The sequence below is a fragment of the Lycorma delicatula genome, chromosome 6, assembly GCF_047948215.1.
Source record: "Lycorma delicatula isolate Av1 chromosome 6, ASM4794821v1, whole genome shotgun sequence".
NCBI classification, from domain to species: domain Eukaryota; kingdom Metazoa; phylum Arthropoda; class Insecta; order Hemiptera; family Fulgoridae; genus Lycorma; species Lycorma delicatula.
In genome coordinates, this window is record NC_134460.1 from 144,995,610 (window position 1) to 145,020,539 (window position 24,930).

General features: G+C 34.1%; 1 protein-coding gene across 1 annotated transcript in view; it reads right to left on the reverse strand.

Moving 5' to 3' along the window:
- Positions 1-2,698: 2,698 nt before the first annotated feature.
- Positions 2,699-24,930, reverse strand: part of LOC142327015 (sodium-coupled monocarboxylate transporter 1-like) — a 93,362-nt gene continuing 71,130 nt past the window's right edge. Inside the window, exons 13-14 of the mRNA XM_075369771.1 lie at positions 17,776-17,930; positions 2,699-3,054 (exon numbers count right to left, since the gene is read on the reverse strand). Of these exons, the coding sequence (XP_075225886.1) occupies positions 2,751-3,054; positions 17,776-17,930 (459 nt within the window). The 3' untranslated portion in view covers positions 2,699-2,750. The remainder of the gene's footprint in view (positions 3,055-17,775; positions 17,931-24,930) is intronic.

The following is a 24,930-nucleotide window of genomic DNA, read 5'->3' on the forward strand; positions in this document are numbered from 1 at the left end:
ATTTGTTTGTAAAAAATTAACATTATTACTGAAAATTACAGTAATTAATGAAATAAATAAACTGTAAATTATAGTAAATGATAATTAAATTATAATTATATATATTTTTTTTGTTTTTACTTCCTTGTATGAAGTACAAGGAATTATTGTAGTCCCGAATCCCGCAAAATTTCAGTTTTTAGATTTCAACGGAAATATCTATTTTGACCATCCCTGAATCCATTTTAACAATTTTTAGTTTCGGCGTGACGTCTGTACGTATGTGTGCATGTAACTCGCATTAACTCAAAAACGATTACCCGTTGAATGTTGAAATTTAGGATTTAGGATTGTTGTAACATCTAGTTGTGCACTTCCCCTTTTGATTGCAGTCGACTGGATCAAAAGTGTCAAAAAAACCCAAAATCCAAAAGATTTGGATTTTTTCTTAACTGCAGTAATAAGACTGCTCTCACTGAGAGCTTTTCAACGATACATAAGTTTTTTCAACGAATCCGAGATTTCATTTCCTTTTTTTTAACTGGTGTTTTATTGTAAATATATTGATTTATTAAAAATTATTAACCTTCGATCGAAAGAAAGTTTTACAATAAATAATAAAAGTATGGACTGAAAAGAAACCTCCTGAAGAATCTTTGAAAAAACTGGTCGGCAAAGGATCAAGAACTATTATTTTTCACGCCACTGGAGATGTGGAGAGAGTTGTATTGTCAGTTTTTTAATTATAAGAATTTTTTTGTGTAATTGATCATGAATTTTTTTGTGTAATTGATCATGAAAAGATTCTTGTGACCAAGATAAATGGCTACATTTAATTTTTTATCATTTATCTAGCAGTTTTTGTTAAGGTATATACATCAGAAGTTGCTTTATACATTTTTATATTTTAAAATGTATACAGAGTGTTAAGAAAGTGTGACAATCCTTAAACAACTTTTCAATAGCCAAACACAGAAAAATGAAATTTAGAAATTACTGCAACCTTGAAGTGATATATTTTTTGGTATGAGACCACCCCCATCTCAAGCACACAGGAAATGAACTAAAAAAATTTAAATGTAAATGGTTGACACAACATTTTAAAGATCCAAAGTAAAAAAAATTGGTGTAAAAAACTTTGGGCTATAACAACCATAATTGATTATAATCAAAGGGGTGGCCATTTAATTTTTCACCATTAGATTTCAAAAGTGCTCTACTTTTTAAACAACTGTTCAAAAACAAAACAATAAAGAATAAAGCTCACTAAATGCTTCGTCTTTCTACCTCAATACAACCTATTATTCAGTATGTGACCCCTACTTACTTGGTACCATAGGCCACTCTTGAAAATATGTTAACATAAAAAACTTTTTGTCATTAATTTTTTAAAAGTATAGATCATAATTTAATTATGATAAATTACTATCATAATTTTATTATGATCCAAGTTCAGATTAATTATGGTTCTTACAAATTTATTTCATTTTAGATAATTTATTTTATTTGTAAGTATTGTTTGTTGGATAGAAAATAATTCCATGACATGACCATGTTATATATCTGCCAAAACTTATTATCAATGATGACCATCCATCATCCTGCCATTTAGACTAGATAATAAAATAACTACAACAATATTATATATAAATGTTACTTTAGTACAAACTGCTTTAGCACCAATATCCTTATTTTCACTGCCAGAAATCCTTAACATGTCTGAGAACCCAGCAGAAGTTGGCACACATGCAATGTCTTGTGGACAATGGATGTCTGGAATGTAGGTTTCCTAAGATGTATAGTATATATATGAACTCTGAATACATAGAATATTATGATACTTTGAGCTAACAATATTCAGGGCTTTTCTTCTTGATCACAAATAAGTCAGCAAGAGAAGGAAATAATAGATCATGCTCAGTATAGAAGAAATCAGCTGCTTCATCACTGCTGACCTGTTACAATGATTCTTTTAAGGACTGTTAAGGACACAAACAGTTATTTTCAGAACTATTGTAAAGTTGAAGCCAACCATCCCGATCAAGGTTCTGACTGGTAAGCCAACAGGGTTCTTTTAACAACTAATTTGAAATTAAAATCCCTAGGCTAACATAGCCAACAGTTTTGTCACCATTAAACTTCTCTTTTCAGACCAATCTATTAAGGTTGATTCAGACTTAGCTTGGTTACCAGGCCTGACTGTCCTGAAGCCATCCCGTTAAAGCCCAACAGGGCAAGAAACAGGGGAGGGGTTGGCGACCAGAACGCCACTAGGCGGATGTCTTCCCTACAGGGTTGGGATGTTCTGAAGCCAACTTAATAACCAGCCCTTTTCAAGGTCATCGATATCCAATGTGCACTTGTAATGCTATTTGTTGCAAATTATTGAAAATGAAACAAACTAATAATTCAGTGAGAAATGTTCAGTGCATTTCTAATAATTGTGATGAAAATTGGTTCAATGTTTAAATAAATGGTGTAGGTAATAAATATAATATTATCATTGAAATCTGATAAAATCAAATTCTTTGTTTTGAAAAAAAAGCTGTCTCACACTTTTCACATGTAGACAGTACTATTGATTTTCATCAATATACATCACAGAGAATGTAAATTATGTAAATAGAGATTTAAGAAATTTATTTAAAAAAGAAAAATCCTATTATTTTAATATCTTTTTATTAATTATGGTAATAATTTATACAATATTAATTGAGCTTTACCATTGCTATAGTTTGTAAAGAACTGTATAAAACTTACAGTGTAAGATATTAATTAATTTCTTCATTTTCATTATCACTTTTTAGTCTAACTAAAGTATAATCTTTTTTCACAGAATCATTTGAAGTAGTTTTCTGTTTTTCAAGTACAAATCGTTGTAGTTGTGGTGCTATTAAATCAGGATCGAGTGAATTAAGATCTTGCATTCCAAATATTAAATCTACTGCTAATCCCACAAAAAATCCAACCAATACTCCAACTGTTACATAATGCCAGTAGGATAACTGATAAATTAATGGAACAGTACCATCAGTAACTACTGGAGAACCAACACCTTCATACGTCTCTGTAAAACTTAAGAAAATAAAGTAAACATATTAATTCATTTGTTACCTCTTCAACACAAGCACTTACATTTATAAGAAAACCGTATTTTAAATACATCTAGCTTATCTTAAAAGAATTATTATGATTTTTTGAAGTAGACCTTTTATTTACTTTTACCTGTCCTTCTAGAATCTAACAGATCATGCACTTTTTGATAATTAATTGAAGCAATCTACAGCGTGGCTGGGAAGTCACCGTACCCCTAAAGTTAATGAAAAATGTGTTTAGAACATACAGTATATTCATTGGGATTGGTTGGCAACAGTTTATTACAATGTCACACACTCTTGAGTAAAAGACAGTTGTGCTAAATTGGCTGACACGAGTAGTTACAGCATCAAGGGGCAGATTATGACAAGTGTATGGATTCATGAACGACAATGAAGTTAATTAGTGATTTGTTTCGGCAACGTTTTAATAAGCTGCCACAATTAAAAGCAATAATGTTGGCTTAGGAAAATTTTCATTTGAATTAGGGTAGGCCATGGAGCGGATGAAAGTTAACGTACTTGGAAACATGTGCTGCTGTTGCAGTTTCCATTTACAATCCCTAATGAAATCAGCTCATAAACAGTCAGCTGAACTTCATATACCACAGAAGACAACGCAAAACCATATGAAAAGGACTTGAAAGTTAGGCCACTTCATCCGATGTTTATCAATGAACTTTCAGATGCAGGCATGGAACGTCGTACTGCATCTTGCTGAGCTTTATTGGAAAAATTTCCCATTTCAGTGTACCGTGGAAAGGTGCTTTTTACCGACACATGTGCAATCTATTGCAGTTTGCATGCCAGAAATGTGTTATTTTGGGTGAAAGAAAATCCTTATTATGCGAAGAAATCCACTGCACATCATGATATGAGCTGGAATGACAGCTTGTCATTTGTTTGGTTCTTATTTTTTTGACGGGCGAATGAATGCACAAACTTATTTAAAGATGTTGGAGGCATGGTTAATACTACAGCTTCAAGAGAAGGATCTCATGGAATTTCTGCGTTTCTGAATGAAATATTTCCAGGACATTGGATTGGCACGGTACTCCAGCGTCACCAGCTCCATTATCATGGCCACCACAAAGTCCTCATCTTACCGCACCAGACAATTCTATATGTGGAATTATCACTACTTATGGAGAATTAATTTTATGGACACATGCATCTGCACATCGCTAAACCACAAATTGCATGTACAATTCTATACATCACCACGTCCTCTGTGACATGTGACACGATGGAGCATTTCTGATGTTATATTATCAAAGGCATCCATCACAGCATCACGCAATTCTTCATATGTGCAGATGCATGTGAATTGCGTGATGCTGTGATGGATGCCTTTGATAATATAACATCAGAAATGCTCCATCGTGTCACATGTCACAGAGGACGTGGTGATGTATAGAATTGTGCATGCAACAAGAGAGCGAACACACAGATCCACAGGACCATTAAAATTAATACTATCAAGTTAGTAAATAAAATAATTTTTATAATGCATTTTTCATTTATCTCATTAAACATTTAGGGGTGCATGGTGACTTCCTGGCCACTCTATAAAAAAATTATTTCCAAAACTGTAGACAGATTAACTTTCATTTTAACACACAGAAAAACATGAAATAAATTAACGTGGGATAGCAACCTTGGAAAGTTTCTTTTACAATAAACTACATTAATAAAATAATGCTAATTACAAAAATGAAAAAGGCTGTACACATCTATGAACAGCAGATTTTTATATTTTATATTTCTAATATCTACAAAAAAGTTAAAGAATAATATTGGCTGTGTCCCTGTGGAAAGGATGTGCAGTTATCTGGATACGTCTCACAACAAAATTCTGGAAAAAGATGAGGGACTGTAGACCTGATAAAAGCTTGTTCACATTTGATACTTAGTATTTGGAAACAGTATTTGTTGTTATTTATATTTGAGTTTTTAGTCAATTTAAATTCATTGATTTGCTTATTGCTATATTGCTTATATATTGCTATATTGCTTATTGCTTCATTGATTTGATTGCTTTATTTGATGTGCTTAAGATATCTTAATCATAGAAATAGGCGGAGCCTTGAAGTCATTGTTTGGATGAGGTAGTTTATCTGATTTTACACTTCTTGTGAATGAATCACAAAAAAAAATTCTCTTGTGAATGATCATCCTTTTCTCACTGTCCATCATTTACTCTTATCCATCCCTTGTTTTAAGTGATGTTATATGGAATTCTGTTAAGTGTCCACCAGCTAATATATACTAAGTACCAGGGTACCTAGTTACTGCACCATTCATATTTATGTTTCAATGGGAGGAGGTTTGCCTACATTTATCAGGGGCACAGTTTTCTATCCAGCAGCTGTATAAGAAGCCCAACCTAGGGCTGAGATACTTATCAGGTAATGCTGATCATCTCCTGATCCCTACTTAAATATTCATAGATATTTACTCTATAAATCAAAACTGATTCATTCATTTATTTAAACAGTTCACAACTGTTCAAAAAAATGGATTATTTTTTATGAAACTGGGATAAGGTATTAAAAAAGAATGTTATAATGAGGAAACAAAACTGAATATTATTCAATACTTATAAAATTCAATAAGAAACTGATTCATTTAATTTATAAATAATATGCAACTTTTTTATCATTCCCTAACAATGTATGTATTTAATATATAATATGTATATATTAATTATTATATATATATATATATATGCATGTCCACTACTCTCACAATAACATTGTATATTATTAAAATTCCCAAGGACCTTGGACACCTACACAGACAATATTTTTACAACTTCAACTAAAAATAGTTTTTTATCTTTTGGCATAGTTTAGATTTTAGATCACAACTCTCACATTGCAATACAATATTATAATTAAAAAATTAATTACAAATATTTTAATTTTTATAATAATCTTTAAAATTTAAGTAATTGAAAAATTACAAACAAATTTATGCTACCGTTAATCATATTGCTAAAAGAATTTATTTTTTATAATTCAAACAGTAAATCTAAAACTACATGGGTAGTTAACAAAAGTGAAAGTAGATCTGGAAATAAAAAGAGAAGAAAATTTAACCAAAAATAGAAAAGACTCAACTTCCATTATCTCCACTCCTATTCAGGCAGTAGAGGAATTTAATAAACTATTTTCCTGTATTATTTTGAATGATAATATTAATCCATTTAGATTAATATTAAATCCATTTCACTTTAAGGGCACCATAGATGCCTATCTAACACAATGTTAATGTTGGTAAACTTTTCTTTTGAACCAAATAAGGTATATCCTTTTTTTTTTTAATGTTGATATGTTTTACTTTACATATTTTGAATGTACAACTTTACATTTGGTGTAAAAAATAAAATTTTGGTAATTAAAAAAAAAATTTTATGTTAAAATTTTTCTTTTTTTCTCAAAAAATATTAAAAATTTTTAAAACAGTACATTCAGTTGAAAGAGAAAAGCGAGTTGTACATTCTGAAAAAAATTCAAGTTTCTCTCTACATAGTAGCTGAGTAAAGTGTACCAAAATACATGTGTACCAACACGTGGGTTGGGTTTGTCCGAGGCATTATTATTTTTTTTATTTTTTTAACATAGTGGGCATCGATTACTATGGTTACTAGCATTTATTACAATCTTAAACTTTCTCACTTTCATGAAAATAAGTGACTAGATCAAAAGGCCATTTGTCAAGCAGATAATCTAGAAAAACAGGCTCATCATAAAACAATAAAACCCCAGAAAAAAACACTAGATGACAAGGGTGTACAGAGCCCTTGTCAATTAAAATATGCAACCCATTCATATAGAAATGTTGTTAAAACTATCAAAACAGGTGTAAAGGGTCCACAGTTACTTAAAAAACACATCATTAAGAAAATTACATGTTCCACTGTGAGGTATGTGTCACAGTTTTCATGTATTGGTCTCTGTTCTCCTGCTAGCATACAGGATGAAGTAAGTCTACTATGACTTATTCAAAGCCTTGTAACAACAGCTACTTGTTCGTGATGGTTATAATAACATTTCTTGTTTTAATGGAAAGTGGGGTATTGTTAATGGAATTAAGCTTCATTGTTAGCACACCCCACCAGGTGCGCTATAGTGTCATAGTTTTTAAGGTCATCTAGTTGAACTAAAGTAATATCAACTTCTTTGCTGTTCACCACTTGTTTGACTGTGTTTGAATCTATCCCATCAAATCAGATAGTGGTAATGTTTTTATATTACACTGCACAATACTTCAGCTAATGAAAAAGAGAACCTTATTATGCACCCATAATAGATTTATTAATACATTATTGAATTATTTGAAAAATTTTTCCACCAATTTATAATACAATTAAAATACTTTCTTTTTTTAAGAACAATGTTACTCTGTTTTATGTTAAGTTTTTAAATAATATAATTTTTAAAAAAACTTATTTATTTGCGTTCTGTTCAACGTGTACATAAATGTTTTCAAATACTTTTCATTAATGTTTTCTGGATTGTGAGTCATTTTGTAGTTATTTTTATAAGGAGTATTTTCATCATTTATCTTAATATTATTTCATGTTAATATATATTAAATAATTAATATGGATTTTAATCACATTTATTTTTTATTTTATAATTAATTGTGTATTTTGTGAGTTCTGATCAAGGTTTCACCACAGTTTCCCTTGACCCATCCAAGCATACCTACCTAATCCTGACGAGATCTATATAATGTTTCTATCAGAATAAAGATTTATTTATTTAGTTTTCATTTATCACAATTTATTGTTTATGAAATTAATTTTACCTTTTGACAATTCATAGATTAATTTTAACTATTAAAGTGTATAACTATGTTATACACTTTTAACAAACAATCGGCACTAAGACAGCAAAACTAAGTGTCAATTAACTGTATAAATATGATTACTACTTTTGCATCAATGTTACAACACTATTGTACATCAGAGTAATAATCAAATCCATTGGAATACCTCTGTCAGTAGATTAACAGTATTTGGTAAACATCAACAGAATTTACAGTGCTTGGTTTACTATTTATTTAAAAACAGAAGTTGCATAATTTAAGAAGGGATTATCTTCCTAGAAAACAAAGCAAAATACCTGAAGTAAGTTTGAATTTGATGGGGTAATATTCAAATATGAACATGGTCCTGATGCCATAATAAAAAGTGCTTCAAAAAGGTTGCAACCACAATTTGGAAATTCATATTTGAACTATTATTACTGAATTAATTGAAAAAAATCTCTACCAATTTATAATTGGTGGAAATATTAAATTATAAAAACTGGAAATTTCAATTTCACAACAGTGTTGTGGATTACCATTTCTGATAAAATAAATATGAAGAAATCAGTTATAATTTGGGTTCAGCCAATAGTTGTTGAAAGGAATAAATAAACAAATGATACACCAAAGACTGCAGGTTTTTTTTGTAGTGAGATTTCAAAGAGTGAACTAAGTAATGTGAAATCAGTAGCAGACTGACAACCTAGGAAAACTCCTGTCCAATAAATAAGTCCATTATTATCAAATATAGACCTAAAAATTAGAAAGAAATCTTAATCTCTTTGTAGATGTAGTAAATTTTGGTAATGAATCATTATAGTAAAAAGAGGAGGAAAAATAAGAGTTTTTTGAAGTGTGATATTAAAGGAGAATGTTGAAAATTAGATAAAAATTAAATAAAATTTAAAATTTTTTAAATAAAATTTAAAAAAATTTATTTTTATGACCAATCAGGAAAAGAAATTTCTGGAAAAATACTGCAGAGATAAACAAAGTTGTACATATACATATATTAGTTCATTTGGTTTTATTTATTTGGTAGTAGAAAGATGTTTATAGAATCTAAACACTGTCAAGGAAAATTTAAAAACTGAAATATTTAAAACAAATAATTGATGTACGAGGGGCAACTGAAATGTAACGCACACTGGAATGTAACAGAAGAAAAGATTTCCAGCAACAAGTGCTGCCATATTGTAATTTCATTTCCCTGCTGTTAACATTATAAAACTGTTGACTAAGCCTCTCTCATTTTCTGTCATCACTGTTAGGGAGTTGAGTACACCTGCTTCACAGCATCTAAAACAATCTGCAGTGATTGAATTTTGATAGATTACCTAAAAGTAGGGGAAATGTAAATTCTGTTCAATGCATAGAGATATTAAAACATCTTAGTATTAATCCTGCAACACCTGATAATCCTGCAACATGAACTGCTCTGCCACACATATTAAATACAATTGCTAAGGCTCTTGAGAAGTTGACATTTGAATGTATTTCACATCCTTCATACTCACCAGATTTGATTCCCTGTGATTTTCACTTTCAGCAATTAAAAAGGGATATTAAGTATATACATTTTACCACAGATAATTAACAGAAGGATTCTGTGATGTTTTGGATCAAGAAAAGACTGCCAGCATTCTTCACTGATAAAATGATAAAACTGGTTCTCATTGTGAGAAATGTGAAACTATAAAATGATGACTATATAAAAAATAAAAGTAAATTTTTTAGCACATAAAATCTACTTTTTTCCATATTTATTTCATTTGACTGACTTTTTTCATTTGCAAATTAAAAGCAACTGTCCATTACATTTTGTACCCCTTTTAATAAATATGCTTATGTTAAAAGATTAATAGATAAAAGATGGAATTCTCTATTCCTTTGTATTCTCTATTATTCTTTTGATAAAGAACATTTGATATTAGCAGTATTATAACAAATCAGCCAATAATAATTCAATATAACAAATGACCAGAATTATTCTCTTAACAAATCTACAGTAGTGGATGATCTGTATTAAAATAGTTTAAATGATGAAAAAGTAGGTTAAATATACATTTTCAAAATTTGGATTGCAAACCTTTTCAAACACTTTTTATAATAGTATCAGAACCATATTTGTATTTGAATATTTCCCTTCAAATTCATATGAATTTTATTAATCACATTTAATATATATTTCCATTCATATTTTAATAAGATGTTATTTATGCTGTGCAAGAGCTCATACTCACAATAAGTTAACTATTAACATGTTAATAATATTTAAATAATTTTTCTTTGGTAATAATGAAAACATGTGTTTTTTTTTTTTGTCAGTAATATGAAAATAATGAAATAACAAATAACAAAATACACGTATTTTGTTTCCATAATTATAGCGGATGTAGGGCATCACGGGCAGATTGCCTATTACTACACGGCCTGAAAACATCAACTCCACGTATCAAATCGAAGTATTACTTATTATCAGATTGTACGCGGTAATAACTATCATATTTACATTTACTAATTATAAGCAATATGTAATTAATTCTTTTATAACCTTTAGTTGCACTAAATTATTAATTTTTAATAATAAACTAACTTGAATTTACTTCATGCGTCTTATTCAAACTTCTAGCAAGTTCACCATCCTCACTAAACGAATCACTATTACTGTCACTTTCATTATCAGAGTTTACACGTATATAATAACGTTCTGTCACTTCATCTATCAGTGCTTCCAGTTTTTCATATTCTTTTTCAGTATTTTTTACTTTTTCACAATAGAGTTTCCAGTCATCTTCACTCATGGAATTAATTTTCTCCGTAGTTAATATTATTTCAACATTTGTGTAAGAAACGTTGGGTTATGACTGGCCACATGCCTTTTTATGGCTGTCCATACCATTTCGATCAGATTCAAATCAGAATGGTGCGGTGGTAGTGTAAGAACACGATGCCCATGTTTTTGCAAAAGTTCATCCAAGTGATATTTTTGTACTTTTCTATGTAACTTTACTAATTCATATAACTGGGGTTTCAGCATTTATGAACTATACGGAATATGAGTTTTCTCCAGCCAATCGGTCATATCTTTTTTTCTGGAGTTAGAATTTGGCGCTTTATCAATACATATTGTGATAATATACATATATATATATATATATTATATCATACACGTGTGTATGATACATACATATATGTATGTATCATATGCATATATATATCAATACATATTGTGGGCGTTATCAACTACTACTATTGACATTGGTGGAAGATTTTGAATCAAATTTTCACGCCTCTATTTCATGAAACTGTATGTACTCATGATGTCATGGTAGTCTCGCCAGTTTTCGAACTGGCATTCCAAGTTAGTAATGCGTTCAAAATAAAATCGATTTCTCCTCCAGCATGAATTATTATTAAACGGTCACCTTTATTAATCGGTACATGAAGTCCCTCAACAATACCATCAGACCTCGACTTTGTCGAACAATGCGAACTTAAAACGTACGTTTTAAGCAAATAAACAATTGTATCGTTGCTTTGTCTGTACTTAGCCGTTGCCTGCAAATATTCAATTCTCTTCCACCTGATATCGGATTTCTCAATTAAAAGTTTTCTGTTATTTTCAGTTCTTCGCCATTTAAAACCTAGCTTTTTCAAAATAACAGCTAAAGTTGATTCACTGCCTTTAAAATCAATAGATGACTGACGTTTTTGCCTTATTTTTTTAAAAGTAGGTAATTCATTCTTCTTTGAAGGAAATTCATTGTCAGTTCTTTTAACTACACCTAAATCAAAACTATTCAGTCCACTGACAGGTTTCGAAAGTCGTTTATACCTTTCGGCATGCTGAAAGAAACGATTGGGATGTTGATTGAAGAATCAAGTCTTTATTTCTCTTCTGAATTTTTGAACCTGTGTTCTTGATATCTGACAAGCAGCAGCAGTTCTTTCTTCACATTTCTGAATGCCAATTATATGTTTGACGTCGGTTAATTTAACTACTTTAATAGCTTCTTTTTTCATAAAATCATAAACATTATTGATAAGTTCACGTACTTGACCAAAAGTTTTTTTCTTAACTACGGATTTAAATTCTGCCATAACAAACCGCACTAATAACACACAAACAAAAATAAAACAAAAAATTATGAGTAATTATAAAATAATACAACCGCACAAAAACGGTATCCGAATACCTTTACCGAATACAATATAAACTGGACTAAAGTTTATTTCTTTAAACACACATTCTGTACTAGTTTATCCTGTACTATTTAAAGACACATACTTCATGGTCCTGTACATAATACCAATCAGAACATTACATTGGGTAAGGAATTGTTATTTGTTTGCAAGATTGAGTCATTTAAGAGCATTTTTATACATGTAATCAACTCAAGTGGAAAGAATTGAACACATAACAACATAAATGTATTGTCTGGGCGCACGTATTGTTTGTAAGTCGAAAAATTAAATAAAAATAATTTCCTGCAAAAATAATGTTTTGGAAAACAATAATATGAGATGTCAGCACGTGACGTCACATTGCTCGTAGATTCGCTGGGGCAACTATAAAATCATTTTAACAAATAAAAAATGCAGATGCCTTTGGAATCACAATAAGCAAAGAGATGCATAGAATAAATTTGAACTTTCATATCATTTAAGTAGATCAGTTGGTTACCTGTAAAATTCTTTAAAAAAATCATTTAGGGAAAAATCCGATTGCCTTATTTAGCTAAGTATACTTTGCACATTAGCACACTAAGCTACTCTGAAACATAGTTGCCATTCAGTATTAAAAACAATCTTTTTATTCTCTTTACAACAGAGTATGACTTTGCAGTGAATAGTATTTCTCTTTAACACAGTAACTTTGATTACAGCACCTCTTGTATCTCAGGTGTTTTACAGTCACATCTATAATAAAGACAGGTAATTAATATAAATCAATAAATTAATCAGAAAAAAAATTTGGGTTCATGCAAACAAAATTTTTCATTTTATAATTTGGTGGGTTACTTATCAATCTCAACTTTAGTACTTCAGCATAAGAACATTTAATAAAATATATATATATATATATATATATATGATTATTTTATTTAAATACATATAGTATACCTCTATTATATATATATTATTATTATTATTATAATATACATATAGTACCTCTATTCATTAAGGAAGTAAGATCTAAATGAAGATAATGTTTCTTTGTTGCTAACACTTAATTTTTCAGAATTATTATGAGAAAATATTCTGCTCTGTTTTAATATGAATTTTTATTTTAACATTCATGTATATAAATTTGAAACACTAGCAAAAATCTGGGATTCAAAAAACTCATGTTGTTACACTAAGGTTGTCAACCTTGCTGAAGGTGTTTGATGTTTCAATAATTAGAATAGCAGCCCAGGTAGCTAAACACCTGCTTAGGCTATTACCAAGTAGGCATTTTGGCATGGAATCTAAGTTAACTTAGATGTTTGCTCCTCTGTAATGCAGCTGCAATGTGGGAGGATGGGCATTGATTTCACTCTCTATAGTGGACCAGATCAGAGTTTTAGTTTGTTAAAGTCAAAAGAATCTCCCTTGGAATCATTGGACATTTGTGAACTTGGTTTATTTCTGAATCAGTTTAAAATGCATCGGGGGTGGTTGCAGGTCAAAATTATAACTGTTGCGATTAACAATTTTTATGGTATGACAAAAAGTCCTTTGATATATAATTTCAGGTTGATAATAAATTGAATATCACAACCTAGCTTGTTAAAATTTATTTAATTGTGATTAGTCTTCTTCAGTGTTAGAGTGAGGAGCAGCGATCGTACTTCTGCAAAGCTCGGGTAAATAGTTGTGAGGCTATGAAGTAAGGCAGAAGAGCAAAGATGTCTGAAGAAGCTTTCAGTGAAGGCAAAAAGCCGAGGTAAAATCACTGATGGAAATGTCTACCAAGGCATTTAAATCAGTAGCATCCTAAAAGAAGCCCAACTGATGACTATGATATGTAACAGTGTCTGAAGGTCAATAAAGACGACCTCTGGTAAATCCGTCATGGCTAGGAACAGAGGGGGTGGTGTGGTGACCAGAATCTCACAAGGTGGAGATTCTCCACCTTGTGAGAAATCCCTCTCCTCTCCTTGTGATGGCTTCCCTGTAGGGGGACAGTAAGGTTAATAGAAGGGAAGGAAATCTGAAAAAAATATGGAATTTTAAATACGATACAAAAATTTCAGTTGAAAACGTAACATATAATATAAGACTAATATAATTTTTTGAAACATACTTCAGCTTATTTGAAAAAAAAATTGATTCATGAAACTCTTCATTATGGTACACTACATGTTCACATCTCGATTCCCCCCCCCGAAGGGAGAAGATCCCACCTCATAGCGTGTTGGGTCGCTACACCACCCCCTCCGTTCCTAGCCAGTAGTGGCTTTAACGCAGGGGACGTCTTCTCGCACTCAAACTGATTGCGCACCACAGCTTTCAGTTCAGGCCCCGCAGAGATACCACCGATGCAGATGCCCCGAGGGACATCTACATCGGTAAAGTTCACCCCGAGATAGTTTTATGTGTTTATGCCTTCAGAAAGAAGACAACGGACACCTGCAGCTACCACGTCGCCCTCAGTAACTAAGCTAGAAGCCTAACCGCGGAATGAAGACCCCGCTCCTAGCACTAACTATTAATGAGTCAATTTACTGAATGTCCAGATCCGAGAAACTACCACTTCAACAAAATTTCCCACTAAAGTTTTTACACAGTGAAATTTGATCCTAGCTCCCTTAAAGAATCCCGCTTAATAACTCAATATGTTCAAACTATCTGACTCCGCTTCGGTCTGCCCGGGAGAGGAGAGCGAACGCCTACTCCCACGCAGCTCCATCGCGGAGTCCCGCGTGACATTCACCATCTTTCGTAACCGCCGTTGAAACGCCACTGCCTACCACCGAAGCGGCACACAGCCACGTCCCGCCGACAGTGTCGTATGCTCACTAAACGCCCTCGTCGGAGCGCGACGGCACCCCCCGGGACAAGGATAACCATGCCCGTTGGCAGCGGCCGCAACTCCGCCGACAGCTTTATTCCAACACAAAATAACACCAATTAGATCTAACCGAGGCACGCTGCCTTAAGCGCCTACCTTCGGCCAGTCAACTGCCCAGGCGGTCCCTAGCCACCCAGGTTCCTATCACCTACTAAATTCCTTCGGCAGTCCTGCTCAGGGCGAGGAAGCGAAGGAAGCCAGCAACTATTGTCCACTCTCTACGAGTCCTCCAGTTGACTCGTAGATCCAAAACAGAGTTTACTCTCTCGAGTTCCCTAGTAACTCTGGTACGCTCAGCTTCGTACCTGAGACATATGTGTAGGACATGGTCCACGGTGTCATCGACCCTACAGTCCGGACAGAAGCCGGAATTGACCAACCTAAACTTAGCCAATTTATCCCTAAAGGCACCACGTTCGGAGAGGAACTGCGTCGTGTGCCGATTGGGGGATACCCAGCTAACCGCTCGCAACTCTCTAACATTGGCGAATATACCATTGCATATAACGACCTGTTGAAGAATCGTTCCACCTATCTTGCCAAGAGTCAAAACCTTGGTCTTCGATCTCACGCATACGCCCTGAAGTAAGAAGGCCTCCCTTCTTTGCAACAACATACCGCTGGCTACGTTCTGTAACCGAAATATCCAAAGGTTTGATGCCTGTGATCACAGTTACTGCCTCTCGCGAGACAGTCCTGTAGCCGCCGACAACCGCTAATAAAAGAAGACGCTGGGCTCTTAATAGAATGTCCTTATAACTTAAGCCACAACTACATGTTCACAATCACAAAACAAGCATTCATAATACAGAACCAGCAGTGCACAAAGCATGTTCCAACAAGTGGTGCTAATAGACTTTCAGCCATTAGTCATTAGTCAGTTCATCACCTGGTGATGCAATTTTGCATCACATTACCATTATTAGTTTTTAAGCTCCTATACAGTTGGAATAAAATTGTGTACTAACTTCTCATCAGATTTTTAACTTGCTGAAAATTAAAGATCTTGATGAATAACCAGATTGTGTAAAATTCTGCTTCAAATTCTTCATAAGTTTACAACTGCTTTTTCAGAAAACATTTGAGGAAGACTATATAAGCAGATCATAATGCTAGGAATGGTTCAATTGTTTTAAAAGGAAACAGAACTTCGACCAGTGAAGATCTTATACCTGGACAATCTTCCATACCAACAAATGATAATATTATTGCAGTTTGTGCCACTTAACTGTCAGAGAAGTTGCAGAGGAAGTAGGCATCAACATAAGTTCATGCATACAGTTTTAATGGAGAAATTTAACATCTATCCATATCAGCAAAATTTGTGATAGGTTTGTTGACATGATTAGAAAGAGAATTGTATTAACATCCATTTAGAAACCTTCTTCCATACTAATGATCTGGAAACATTTTAAAAAAAATTGTAACAGCAAATGAAGCTTGGGTTTATAGCTAATATGTGAAAACTAAGATGCAATCATTGCAGTGGATGAGGAAAAGATCACCCCAACCTACATGAGTCAATTAAACATGAAGATGATGTCAGTAGCTTTTTCCTGGGCACACAATGAAGTGTCATCATCAGCGCCCAGACGTAATATTTGTATAGTAAATAAATAAATATTAAAAATTAAATTAAAAACTAAACCCAGTAATATAAAAGCACAGCATAAATGGAAAACACCTATGACATATGCTAAAAGCGAAATATAACCAAAATGAAATATTACATTAATAATTTAAATTAAAGCACTGAAATTACCATCTACCATAAGCCAAATGGCATAAATAGCTAAAACATACTATAATAAAAAAAAAATGTTTGAATACAAGCTTATGGCCTTAAGAAATCGTAAAAAATTCTTTTCTGACATATTTCGGAAAATAGCCCGTAGTTTAAACTTCCGACACAAGGATGTGGTATACAGTGGCAGTCGTGGCAAACAAATGGGTGCATTAGTCTGAGTCATGAGATATCCATGAGTGAGCCTAGTGTACCCTATTTGCAAACGGCAAATAATAACCTCCTCTCGTCGGTTATTCCTGCATAAGGAGCTCTTGGTAATACAGTGTTTGTAACAGGATGAAGTTTATTGCTGATGAAAGCATTCCATTCAGATTGCCACTGATCACAGACTATCCTCTTCAGAAAACAGACAAGATCAACAGAAACAACACAATTAGTGAAAGGAGGCTGGAAACAAGCCTCTTTTGCCGCTCCATCAGCGCACTCATTGTCTGATATTCCAGTGTGACTGGGGATTCAGAAGAAGCTCACAGTTATGTTATATTGAGTTATTTGAAAAGTAACACACTGAATCTCACAGACATCAAGGTGTCTGGAGTACAAATCACTAATCGCCTGTAAGGTTCTCATGGAATCTGAACAGATAAGTATGTGTCAATAAGTGGTTTTTACACGGGAAAAGAATGTCCATTATGAATTTGTTCCAAATGGTCAAACTGTAAAGAAAGAGTTGTATTTTTATCAGAAACATCAAACTAAGAGTAATAGATCCTACAATGATGTACTTTCTAAATTTTGTCTGGTCTAGGATGACATAAAAATAATCCATCAAAAAGTTTAATATTGCCATTAACCTTCTCATTATCTGCAGGACTTAAATCTGTAAAGCCAGGTGCATCTGTAAACCAATATTTAAACACATTCATACACGTTTGTTGACTTCCCCACATACAAAATGTTGCAACAAAGTAAGTTATCTTAATAAGTTATCCAACTACATTAATCTATTTTAAATTAAAAAAACTATTTTAAATTATAAAAACTATTTTAAAATACTAGTTTTGTAGAAAACTCACTTATAAACAATTTCTGTTACTAAATCACTTGAACAGCCATCCACACTGGTGATTTTCCCAGGAAATTCTAATCTTCCCTCAGCAATAGCTGATTGTGCACCTATTAAAATCCAGCTAACAAACACCACGCTAGATATTAAACCAGCTAGTGCTCCCTAAAGAAGAAAAGAGAGACAAACGAAGTAAAAAAAGGAATAATAATTATTTAATAAGATAAAACTAATGTTGAACAGTTGGATCTAAACTACATTACAGTAGTATAAGACGACAACAGACTGGTTTCATTAACACTACAGGAACATTAAAGTTGTGATTTTGAGAAATATTTTTTCACTTTATTTCTGTACAGAAGTCAATCAACATATAACTTTTGTACATATTTTCTCCAGTCCTGCTTCTAAATGTTTACAAAGAATGTTGTTTAGCTTCACTTGCTAAATCTTTTGTGAAATTTTCCCCATGGTTAGACTTCCGTTGAAGTCTAACCCCACACTCTTATCAGGGTCTAGATTTAAGTTTTGACAAATTCTTCAATGAATTTCTTCTTTGACAATTTAATTTGGATGATAGGTGATCTGTAGGATGCATTTTTCAGTCCATGCTCAAATTGTTTTTTTAGTAGTGAATCATCTGCTTTGATGTGTAAATTGTGTAAATTGATAATTATGCCTTAATCCAGATTTTTAATCCAGGTAAAAATGATGTAGGAAATGAGAGATTGTGAATACTGGCATTGTTTGGTGGTTCGGTTTCAATTAACCACACATCTCATCTCAATAATGGTCAACCTGAGACTAAAAGACTATACTTCATTTACATTTTTATATATCATCCTCATTCATAAAGTAATACCTTACAGTGGTTTGAGGATAGAATTTTTTTTGTTTTTTTATTAATTTTCATGAAGACTGGTTAAGTTGGATGTCCACTGGAATGCCCGCCATTAATAATTTTGCAGATTCCACTGCAGTCTAATGTCTCTGGGGCTGTACATGTGCTTTACAATAATCACCCACATTTTCGTTCTTAGTAATAGGTCAGATGGAAAAAGAACCCCAACCACCTATCATCATTCTGGTTGACGATAAAAACAACTCACAATATTTACAGAAAGCACCTTTCATTGCCTTGAGTAAGCTAGCCATGGTGAATGTGTGGTGAATAGTGATTGAATTTCTTCTTTAAGTGTTTGGTCTCTGCCACAAAGTTGTACTTATTTGAAGGTACCCAGACATTTTCTAAGAGATGTTTTACTTTCACTGTGTTGCATATTAGTTTAAAGCGTAGAAGAAAGCCCCACATTAATTTGAGCCAGAGGATGATTGTACTTCCTTGTTTTCATCCTCATCGCTGCTACTGGGATTCTTTTTTCATTTTAAATTCACTGAAAAAAATAAATTTAATTTTACCAAACGCTGATATGGATGCATTGGTTTGACAGGAATGTTCTAACTTACATTTTTGTCAAAATTGAGTTTTTACAGTATATGATTATACTACTTGAGTTTAATTAAAAATATCACTCTTATTAATATAACATTAAAAACTTTATGTATGAATCATCAACAATATGTTTATCAGACATTTTACAAAAACCACTTTTTTGACTCTGGGATCCCAAAACGGATGTTTCCATATATCCACATCATAATCATATATTAGTTACAAGGTAATTAAATGTGTCCTTTCTTTACTGACAAATTCAAGATAAACTAGAAACGAATCGATTTTACTGATATAAAAACATCTGATGTGGACACTATATGACTTCCTTGTACGCCTATTAAATTACACATACACATTTTTTTTTAAAATGAAAAGCACATAAAATTTTATTTCATTAATAACTAATGACATTTTTTCAGACTTTTTTTATTGTTAGTATTGAATTATTATTTATCGTAAAAATTTCTTTACAATCAGAGGTGAATAATTATTAATATATCAATACATTTAAATAAAGAAAAAAGTTAAAAAAACAAAAAGGAGATGAAGTCTTATTCAAACCAATGTGCCTTTGTAAGATCCAAAGATTTCAGTAATTAAAATTTCATTTAGCTATAACTCTGGAACCAATGAAAATAAGTACTACTTATTATAAGTCACTGAAAAGCTCTCAATGAGGACTTATTACTGCAGTTACGAAAAAGTCCAAAACCCAATTTTTTTGGATTTTTGACTTTTTTGACACTTTTGCATCAGCCGATTGCAATCAAAAGGGGAGGTTGCACAACTAGATGTTACAACAGTCCCAAATCAAAATTTCAATATCCGACGCTAATCGTTTTTTAGTTAAGCAAGATAAATACGTACGTACGTACATACATTCCAACCCCGTAGGAGAAGACACCCGCCTAGTGACGTTCCGGTCGCCACACCACCCTCCCCTTCATAGCCCTGTTGGGCTTTAACGGAAGTCGTCTATCGCCCTCTGACTTTTTACATCTCATAGTACTAAGACTGGCCTCATTGGGATGGCACCGATGTAAATGCCTCGGTAACCTTTGCATCGGTGATGCTGAGCTTTACCCTTCGCTGTAGGCCTCATCCGGACATCTTGTTCTACATCGTATCACTCTGAACTAGCTAACCGAGCTATTATTTAACAGAGTCTCGTATTTCGAGTAGATGAACACAACATACCACAAAAAATGCTGATCGCAACAACATAACACGAAATTTAGTCCTAGTTCCTCAGTGAACTCAACTAGTTCAAACCTCAGACTTAGGTTAAAATTAAATTTAAGTTAAAATTACGGACTCCGGTCTGATCAACTAGGGAGAGCGGACAGACCTTCTACTCCCACTCGGCTCCATCACAGAGCCCGCGTGACATTCAACTCATAAACCATCGTCGAGATACCGCTAAACCTCACAGCTGCATGGTGTCCCATGTTCATCGATGCGCCCGTAAACGAGTATGTTCATGGCATCAAGGAAGCCAAACTCACGTTTTGGCAAGCCTCCATGCGAGAGTTGCAGCGCAGCCCCTGGCAGCTCGCAAAGTCATGTTACCGGCTAAAGCCATTGCACGTGTGTCCTGTGTTCGATGCATGTTTGGTGGTCGTGAACACACTTTAACATCTGTGGTGACTTACCAGGCGTTCCTGGATACTCTGTTTCTAAATGCTCGGGAGGGTGAAGCAGTAGTCGGCGTTAGGGCAGGTGAAACACCATTCCCTGGCGTACGGGCTGTGGAACCCGTAGATATAGACCAAGTGGCTTCTCGAATGGCACCGAGAAAGGTACCGGGGATTGACCAACTTGACCCGGATATTTTCTATCATCTGCTGCCTATCATAAGAAAGCCGCTTGGCGGGCTGTGCTCGGGATGCCTAATCTGGGGTTGCTTTCCGACTTGTTGGAAGGTGGCTTTGGTGAGGGTGCTCTTAAAATCAAGAAAGGATACGAGTGAGTTCAGCAGTTATCGACCCATCAGTCACTTTCCAGTAATCGGCAAGTTGCTTAAAAGGCTGGTTGTGGAACGGTCTGGGAAACCATCGATATGAACTCACTTCTAAATCAAGGACAAAATGGCTTCATGAAAAGGGTTGGCACCAAGGATTGCATCTTAAATGCTCTTGCCGAGGTGGAAGGCGCCGACTGTAAATATGTTTTGGCAATTTTTACTGACATAGAGGCAGCATTTCCTTCCTTGTGTTTGTGTTCTGTCCTTTATGAATTGGAACGTCACAATATTCCCGTAGCCCTGCAGGCTGTAGTTGCGTGACTATTTGTGTAACTGTACGGCTCTGTTTAGAGATGCGCACCTGGCTGTGGGAAAGTAGTCATCAGGGGAAGCCCCCAGGGTTCCGTTCTCGGTCCCCTGCTGTGGAGCCTAGTATTTGGATTTCTGAGACTGACATTTCTAGAAGGGGTTACAGCCCAAACTTCCGCCGATGAGTGTTTACTGTTCGTGGTAATTCACGACCGCAGCTAGAAGACCGGGCGCAGGGGGCTTTGTCGACCGCGGAGGGCTGGATGGACATGCAAAATTTAAGAATCTCTGTGCCCAAGACAAAGTTTATGCTTCTTAAGTGTGCAGACAAATTATCGTGTACTCGTAACCGCCACATTAAGTATAAAGGCTGTGTGATCAGCCGAATTAGAGTTCATAAGTACCTAAGTGTTTTGTTTGATGAGAAGTTGCTGTTTAGCAATCACATTAGACCAGTAGCAGCGAACGCCGTCTCTGTGATGCACAAACTTAGAAGGATTGCTCGAAAGGATTACGGGATGTCGGGCCGTCATTTGTACATGGTGTACCGAAGTGTCTTCAAAAGTATAGTCACTTATGCTGCGTCCGTTTGGGCGCATAGGTTGGGCTAAAATAGAGCACTTATTCAGAATTCAAGGAGTGCCCAGCGCAGAAGATTAGTAGTATGCACTGGTGTTTTTGAAACAACCTCCTACGAGGCTACCACCGTATTGGGAGGGAAAGGCTCTCCTAATCGAGCCTTAGTGGTGAAAGTTCGGGCGGAACTTTGTGGAAGTTGCAAAGAGGTAGGGAGTCCGAGATATTTGGTCTGTACCAGAGCGGAACGGTGATCACAATGCACCATTATATAGATTTACACAGGACTTGGGGGCATGGTATGCCTCTCCTTCCTTTTTAAAGGCAACGGGTGCCCAGGTGTTCTCCAACCACGCGAACATGAGCCAATATTTTTTTCGGTTCTGCCTGACAGCTGATGACCTGTGCGTCTACGAGGAGGTCCAGTCAAATGAACATATGATGTTCGACTACCCAGCTCTTGGGGGCCAGAACTCAGGCCACCCTGGAACTTAGAGTTCAAGGGGAAAATTGACCACTCATAAGCGACGAGTCAATGTAGCGTGAGTCGCATTGTCGGACCGTGTGGATGTTCCTTGATGCCGTTGCTTTGTTCAACGAGCATCAGTAGTTTATTTAAGAGAAAAACTCCTACCTTACTGCTCTGAGAAGCTACCCGAGAGTTATGGCTGGCTATCAGCCAATTAAAGCTCCAAGCGATTTAATATTTTCTGGCATTCAGCGACCTAGGCGTGGCAGCGAATTGCTGTCTTGACGTGATGAATTTAATTTATTGAATGTCATATATATTTTAGTATATATGACAAGTGAGCGGTGGGACACGAGGCAAGTTTTGTGTGGCACCATGCTTAGTTCGTTCACGCAACTAGGTTAGCTCTAGGAGCTAGTTAGGACACTGATCGCTAAACTGATTCGAAGCTCAGTAGCCGTTTGTGGCACAGACATTCGGTCTTGTGCTTTAGGGCGACAGAATGGGTTGATGGCGATAGAGAAATTCCAAGCAAATCAAAATTAAATCTCTTCCGCCTGAAATCGGATTCTCAATTAAAAATGTTCTGTTACTTTCAGTTCTACGCCACTTAAAACCTAACTCTTTCAAAATAACAGCTAAAGTTGATTCACTGCCTTTAAAATAAATAGATGACTGACGTTTTTGCCTTATTTTTTAAAAGTAGGTAATTCGTTCTTCTTTGAATGAAATTAACTACACCTAAATCAAAACTGTTCACGACAGGTTTCGAACATGGTTTATACCTTTCGGCGTGCTGAAAGAACACGATTGGGATGTTGATTGAAGAATTATGTCTTTTTTCTCTTCCCCGTTTTTGAAGCAGTGTTCACGCAAGCAGCAGAACTTTTTTCTTCGAATTTTTGAATGCCAATTATATGTTTGTCGTCAGTTAATTTAACTACTTTTAGAGCTTCTTTTTTCATAAAATCATAAACATTATTTTTAGTTACACGTGCTTGACTCCAAGGTTTTCTTAACTACAGAATTAAATGCTGCAATAATAAACCGGACTAACAACACACGAACAAAAATAAAACAAAAATATGTTATAAAAAATTTGCGAAAAACAATGAATATAAATAGTGACGAAAGACATCATTTCTAACTGTATGCAAATTTTTATAGGCCTGTACATAATACCAATCAGAACGTAAATCATTGGGTAAGGAATTGTTATTGTTTGCAATATTGAGTCATTAAGCATTTTTATAAATGTAATCAACTCAAGTGGAAAGAATTGACCACACAACATAAATGTATTGTTTGGGCGTCCGTATTGTTTGTGAGACGAAAATATAATAAAAATAATAATTACGGGCAAAAATGTTTTGGAAAGCTCAGAAAGATAACAAAAAAAAAATAGATAATAACAAATTTTAAGTTACATGCTTTTATAGCAACAGTCGCGCCTGTGCAAATTTACAGTACAACCATTGCAAGTTAAATATAAGCATGTAAAACATCTTAGTAGGCGGCTACTTCCCAAAAACTGTCCAGTCCTTATAATAATGTGAATGGCAGGTAGCCTGAACGAAAAAACAAACTTTACAATCTTACATTACATACACTCTTGTGTAAAAGTAACTACTGCCCTGACTCTAACCAAACATGCGTGCACTCTTATGTACTTAGAAATAACTTCTAGAGTATTTCCGTCTTGACGTGAAATAAGACGAGAGTATTCTAGAAAACTCTATTGCCGCAAGTAAGATGTCGCCTGTATGTATCAGTAGTTCTTAAATCTTCTCACACATGATGCAAGTGTTGATATCAGTATCGTTTTGTAAAAAATATAAGCATAACCATCATCAGGGAGTATTAAATTTCATTACTGAACCGACTGAAGAATAAATGTCCAAATTTGGTCAAAAAGAAAGTTTTCTTTCACCACAACGACATGCCTACGCACACGTCTTGTGTTGTTGCTCCAAAACTCCATGATCCAGACTTTGAAGTGTTTCCACATGGACCACATTCAATGGATTTGCCTTCTAGCAATTACTTCCTCTACCCAAACCTGAAGAAATGACTTGCTGGACAAAGATTCACTTTGAATGATGAGGTCAAAACTAAGACAAGTATTTTACTTTGTAAAGCCGGGCTTTGGGTAGTAAAAACTTGAAAAGTAGTTTGTCTAAATGTGTTAAAATTGCAAGGTGACAATGTTAAAAAACTTGATAAATCTTGTGTTTTTTTTTTAATACGAGAACTTTCTGAACAATCCTTGTAGTACGTAGTATACATGTGTATAATACATTAATTTACAGAATAAATGTGGGATATTGTAGAAATATGTATTTATCTTATTAACAAATAAACTTTAACTTGATTTCATATTAAATTAGTTTTA